Raw genomic sequence first — 6599 nt, forward strand, 5'->3', positions numbered from 1 at the left:
TTTGGCAAAAACATCCACCCCACCCCACCACCACCACACACACACACACACACACACACATATCCCCCACAGACACACAAACAAACACTTTATGGATAGCGTCCAGTTTTTCTGCAAAGCAACTATTTTTCTGTGTTTTGACTTACTTGTTTGTTTTTGTGTTAACAGCTGATTGGGCGACCTGTTCTACCTGCCTATTGGTCCCTTGGGTTCCAACTCTGTCGCTACGGTTACGCCAATGACTCGGAAATTAAAGATTTGTACAATGACATGAAGGCAGCTGGTATACCCTATGTAAGTTCCAAGAACATGCAGACATGCCAGGGTTCAACATAGGAAACACACCATGCATTAGGAATGATTAGAACTCTTCATAAAAAAAAAGTCTATTTATTTATTTTACTTTATAGTAAGTTATCAATAAAAAATAAATTAAGGTATAAATACACATTTTCTTAAGTGCTAAATCTTAAACAAGTAGCCTTGACTTTATGTCAAAACTTAAACATTTTAAAATGGTCCAAACATTTCTGTTTTTTCATTAACACAACCATCATTGCAGTCCCAGACCACTGGACTCCATGTCATGTAGAGTACCCAACAATGTACCTACAGTAACAAAATGTGACAGCATACATTACTAATATGTCCTACAAACATCTGCTCCAATTTCCTCCTAGTATATTTGCCTGTTCTTGCCGAGACATCAGTTTCATTCAGATTGTACCTCAGCAGAAAAGAAAAATAATCCCATTGTCCTCGTCTAAACAAATCTCTTCTGAAAGCTTCTTCCTGTCCACTGAACACTGGACTGTACAGATATGCCATCAATGGAACAGACTGCACTGAATCTAAGATGCTACACACTCAGATTTGACAATATAATTACTGAATGTGCACTATAACTGTATTAGTTGTGATGATATGACCTTGTCAGTAGTTATTTAGATGAAGTAAAATGGACTTGGTGGATTACCTTGGCTACATCCAATTTGACCTAATCAAATGTGACCTACAATTTCATGGGAAATCTATTGTAGGCTTCAACGTCTCTACATAATGCCAGTTTGTACTAAAGTCATCTCTCCTAAAATGAAATTAACTTTGAACAATCAGTGATAAGAAGCAAATTTGAAGCAAAAAAAATATGATATTTAAATTTGATAGCTTTTATGTAAAATCATGAAGAAAAATCCATCAAGCAAACTAGCATAATTGTTCATAGTGCTGAACAGAAAGCAAGAAATTTCATTGACTTGTGCTAAGGAAAACCTTTGGAAGCTATAACCTGCAAGGAACTGGCAGCAGTCAGAAATAACCCAGCATTATTAGGACGGCAGCTCAAAGCAAAGCTTTTTAAAAAAAGACTTCACATCATTCAGATTTCCAAGCTAGCCAGTCTCACACATCCTCAAACTCAACAGGCAAGCTAACCAGATGAAGTGGTGTTCTCAAAAACAGAAATAGGACCCATAATAATAAAAAAAGAATAAAAAAATCTATACATGAAGGTGCAGTATGACATATGGAAATTTAATATTTTTATATACTGTATGTTACGTAAAACTCAATAACCACAAGGTAAGTGTGCAGCAAACTGCTCAATCAGGTCAGCAGAAAATAATTTCAACTGGTATCTGCTGCAGGATGTGCAGTATGCAGACATCGACTACATGGAGCGTCAACTTGACTTTGTTCTGGACTCAGATTTTAAAGGACTGCCAGCACTGGTTGACTCAATGAGAAAAGAAGGGATGAAGTTCATCTTCATTCTGGTAATAACTCCACCCCCATCTGTAATGTTACACACAGCAAAACTGAAAAATCAACCACATTTTCTGATTACATCAACTATGACTTCTTAGTCTTTCTGAAAATTAAACATTTTGGTCTTAACAAGGTTTCGCATCTGATAGCAGTGATAATAAAAATATTTCAAGCATGTTAAATGACTGAAACACTAGTATGCATGTTTATCTGTGTGTGGATATAATTACAGGATCCAGCTATTTCAGGGAATGAGACCAATTATCCTGCTTTTGAGAGAGGAAAAGAGGCCGATGTCTTCATCAAATGGCCTAAAAATATCAGTAATGAAATTGTGTGGGGAAAGGTAAGAAGGCATTGTTGGTGAAATAAAGTCAAAAATCCCACAGATGTAATGGTAACAAGAGATGTTGAGACAAGAGGATAAATTTTACTCAATATGTTTTGACTCTTAAATTTCCTAGGTCTGGCCTGATTTTCCTAATGTCACAGTAGATGAATCTCTTGACTGGGATACCCAAGTAGAGGTACAAATTATTTTTACATATTCACCTTGCTACAACACAATGTGCAGCATATTAGAAAATATAACCATTGCAACCACCAGCAGGCGTACAACAATCAGCAATATCATTAAAATTACTTTAAAGAAAGTGTCATTGCCCATTTTATTATAATGCAATGTTCTGCTGGGAAAACCTGCACTGTAGCATACAGGTATGAAATGATATTTCACTAATGCCCCACTACCAAACATTCAAGGAAACCCCTAGATGTTTTTTTTTGTTTGTTTTTTGTTTTGTTTTGTTTTTTTGTCTCTGCAGTAACCAGTTGAATGAAGACCCACACAATAATAGTCAGATGAACATAATAATATGGCTGATTGGTGTATATGATTGCAAGAGATATTTCAGCTTTGGCCATTTTATCTTCTGATATTTTGAGTGTCCCATGTTTCAGAAATACAGGGCATACGCTGCATTCCCAGACTTCTTCCGTAATCAGACGGCATTATGGTGGCAACAAGAAATCAAAGAGTTCTATGAAAAAACAACAAAGTTTGATGGCCTTTGGATTGTGAGTTTGCTGAAGAACAAAAGACCAATAATGGAGCCAAATACACATTTTCTGCTCATGCTGTTTGTGATTCATAACCTGCACTTTGTCTTCATCTAAAGGACATGAACGAACCTGCAAGTTTTGTACATGGCACAGTTGGAGCGAATTGTCCTGGTAATAAACTTTTGGAGAACCCACCATATATGCCACGTAAGAAACTTGCAAACTTGTTACTATTGTAGTATTCTTAAGCCATAACAGTTAATAAGAAACATCCTTAAATTACTCTTATCAGCTTTCTGTGTGTGTAATTTTTTTTTTTCCTAAAGCCTTGGAGTCCAAACATCTCGGCTTAAACCATAAGACTCTTTGCATGAACAGTGAACAGATTCTCAGCAATGGAAAGAAAGTCAGGCATTACGATGTTCACAACCTCTATGGATGGTCCCATGCCAAACCTTCTTATGAGTGAGTACATAATCTTATGTCCTTTGATTTTCTTGCATTACCATATCAATTTTACAAACTATCTAAAAATCAAGTAAATGTTTCCTGTATCCAGGCAAACGTTGGCATTTAAAGATCACATTGAGCAATAAGCGATAGACAGACAGAATACTTTGTGTGTGATTAAATAGAACACAACAAACAGGCCATGTCATCTGGGCGCATTAAGTCGTCCCAATAAATGAGTCTATTATTGGAAGTAAGAAAAAAAAATAGAACAAAAAGAACAGAGAGCTCTAATTGCAGAGGAATTTAAAAGAAAATCCAGCCTCCGGAGATAGATAACATGTACCTTCCTCCCAAGAATTTGGTCATCAAATCTTTATGATAATGACTGTCAGTGTGAAAGTGTGTTGGTCCCTGTAGCAGAATTCTTGTTTCTCTACATGGACATGAGAGTGCAGAGTTAGCTACAGAACAACTCGAGGATTCTCAGGGTTTGAGCTCAGTCACTTCAACTTAGGGATTGTTTTATTTTATCATTGTGATTTTGAATAATTCACAATGGGATTTTCGTGAGTACACTTAATTGTCTAAGTCACTTTAATAAGAAATAGTTCTTGTAAGAGGAGGAAGGTGCTTTGTTATTTATGTCTGGTATTTAAGCGAGAGATAAATTTCTGTTTCTCTCTGTACAGTGCCCTGCTGACGGTGACAGGTAAAAGAGGAATAGTAGTGACCAGGTCAACTTATCCCTCCAGTGGAAAATGGGCTGGACATTGGCTGGGGGACAACAATGCCAGCTGGGATCAGCTGTACAAATCTATTATAGGTAGGTAGAGGTATTTATTATTTTTTATTCTCAATAACTGATTACAGTGCGTCTGTTGTTTGTTATCTGGCAGGATCTGCCATAATTAGGTCTAAAGCTTCCTTTTTTTTCCCTCTGCAGGCATGATGGAGTTCAGTCTGTTTGGCATCCCCTACGTAAGTATCAGCATCTGATTTCGCTTTGACAAGACATAATCTTATTGATGTGACCTTGTCCTGTCTAAATGGATTACACTGGCTCATGCAGTCCTATTTTGTTTGCAAGGCCCACTGATCAAAGAACATCTTAAAATAATATTTGAAAGGGAGTCAATACAACTGACTGGCTTTGTGCTAGTCTGCCATGACCTCTATACTTCGTTAATAATTGAGCAGTCTTAGTAGATGTAACATACTTTTTTTTAATCTACAGCTTTTTTGTGTCTTTGTTTTATATTCATATTTGTCTTTTTTGTTTCCTTGCATAAAATTATTTTGTTTGCTTCATATCTTCTCCTAGTTGCAGGCAATAATTAGAATCTGGGACCTTATTGATTCTTATATGGGGGGACTCATTTGCATTGCCTCAAGTGTAGCCACAGGGTCATAAGACACATAAAGAACACAATGCTCAGAGCAAATGTTCCAGTTGTTTGAATGTGATCTTTGTAGTTCCATCTGCTCCCTAATGCTTGTCTGTCATTTTCTTTCAGACTGGGGCAGACATATGTGGGTTTTTTAACAAAGCAGAGTATGAGATGTGTCTTCGCTGGATGCAGCTGGGTGCCTTCTATCCATATTCACGCAATCACAACGGCAAGGGTAACCCGGTTAGTAACTTCAAAATCATATATCCAGTAGTGCTTAAGAAATACCAATTGAAATGTGTTCTTTTTAAGGTGCTTGCAAAAACAAAAGATGGCTTTTCTGTCCCTTAGGGTATTGCCATCTTGCCAATAGTATGTCCTTGAAACTGTGCCATTTTTAGCTGCAGTTTTCCTAATTTTATTCAAAAGGCCCAGCTGACAGTCCAGCTGTGTTCAGTCAGTTGGGCAACTTAACTTCTCGCTAATTCTAAACCGCTGGTCTCCAAGATTAGTTGCAAGAGGAGTAGAGCACAAAAATGCTACATTCAGTTATTCCAGTGCTTGAAGGCAAATATTTTAATGAATCCAACATAGTTGGAACCTCTTTTAAAATGGCGGTAGGTTTGTTTAATAAAAATATACATCAGCCATCAGTACACTGAGCTGCAGTGATAGGAGGGTAGCACTGGTTTTAATTCAATAATGCCAATTTATTAAAACTGTAATAAAATACTAATAAATGTAACAGATGACACATTATACACCCAACAAATAATCATTTTTGAACTCTTGGGAAATCCTTAAATTTAAATTAATATGTAAGACTCATTTATTTATGTTGATATATCTGTAACTTAACAAAAGAATAAATAAATAAATGCTGCATTTTGTGAGAGTGGAAGGGCTAAATCCCTTGGCCTCACCTGACACCAAACCTGTGAGGTCAAATTCTGCACAGTTGAAACATTTACCAGTCACTAGAATGTAGTCTGTCTTAAAAAAAAAGCACCATCTCTCTCTCTTTTTTTCTTCTTTTTGTTTCCTTTATGTTTGGCATCTCTTCCTTAATTTATTTCTGACATACAAAGGTACAAACTCACACAAAGACATAAAAAAAGAGACCTGTTTGGTCGTGTGGTGTCGTTGGCATTCATTTTAGTGGTGACCTTTAAGAGCGTTGGAACACATCTGAGAAATCCAATAATGCCCGTCCAAACATCGATCCCACCAGGCGAAATTTCTCCGCACTGGAGTCTGCAATACAAGACAGGACACTGTTGTGTGTGTATATGTGTGTGTGTGTGTGCGTTTGTGTGGATGCCCATGCCTGTGCTTTTTAACAACACGGAGTGGGGATATAATTGAATTCTCAAGGTGATCTGGGCAACACCTATCCTCCTCTTTACACACGCACTGACACACACCCTCACACACACACATACACAGACAGCCTTTAATTCTGATCATGTGATAATGACTTTGAATGAGTGTTTCAAGATGGGTATAACTAAAAGTAAAGGAGGAGTGATTGGATAAATATTATAGATTCTTAGGGCAAGACAAAGTCAGGAAGATGTAAAAAAAAAGAGAAAAAGAAAATGAGCACATAGTATAGATATTTACACCAAACAGGAGAAAAAAAGGACAAAGAATACTGACAAAGAGGGAAAAAAGGTGCTGAAGCAGGGTCACATATAAGAGAGAAAAAAAAGGTGAAGAAAGGGAAGTTTTTGCAGATTCATCCCCTTCACTCCCCATGTCTCTTTTGCCCTCAAACAACTTTCAGTATTGACGGAGAGATAATTTTGGTGCACTACGAACACGTTTGGGGGAGGGTGCCGGTCAGACCTGGCAGGCCCAAACGTATTGTGAGGGTCTGTTGGGAACGTCTGGCAGAGTCTCCTGTTAGGCGGAGCTTTAACTCCCACC

General features: G+C 37.4%; 1 protein-coding gene across 1 annotated transcript in view; it reads left to right on the forward strand.

Moving 5' to 3' along the window:
* The window catches only part of LOC108240478 (maltase-glucoamylase, intestinal), a 70533-nt gene that overhangs the window by 44916 nt on the left and 19018 nt on the right, over window positions 1-6599 (forward strand). The window contains exons 31-40 of the mRNA XM_017423963.3: window positions 169-294; window positions 1647-1775; window positions 2000-2113; window positions 2232-2294; window positions 2728-2844; window positions 2946-3036; window positions 3156-3294; window positions 3972-4105; window positions 4226-4260; window positions 4797-4913. Coding sequence (XP_017279452.1) covers window positions 169-294; window positions 1647-1775; window positions 2000-2113; window positions 2232-2294; window positions 2728-2844; window positions 2946-3036; window positions 3156-3294; window positions 3972-4105; window positions 4226-4260; window positions 4797-4913 — 1065 coding nt within the window. The remainder of the gene's footprint in view (window positions 1-168; window positions 295-1646; window positions 1776-1999; window positions 2114-2231; window positions 2295-2727; window positions 2845-2945; window positions 3037-3155; window positions 3295-3971; window positions 4106-4225; window positions 4261-4796; window positions 4914-6599) is intronic.

The sequence above is a fragment of the Kryptolebias marmoratus genome, linkage group LG2 (assembly GCF_001649575.2).
Source record: "Kryptolebias marmoratus isolate JLee-2015 linkage group LG2, ASM164957v2, whole genome shotgun sequence".
Classification (NCBI taxonomy): domain Eukaryota; kingdom Metazoa; phylum Chordata; class Actinopteri; order Cyprinodontiformes; family Rivulidae; genus Kryptolebias; species Kryptolebias marmoratus.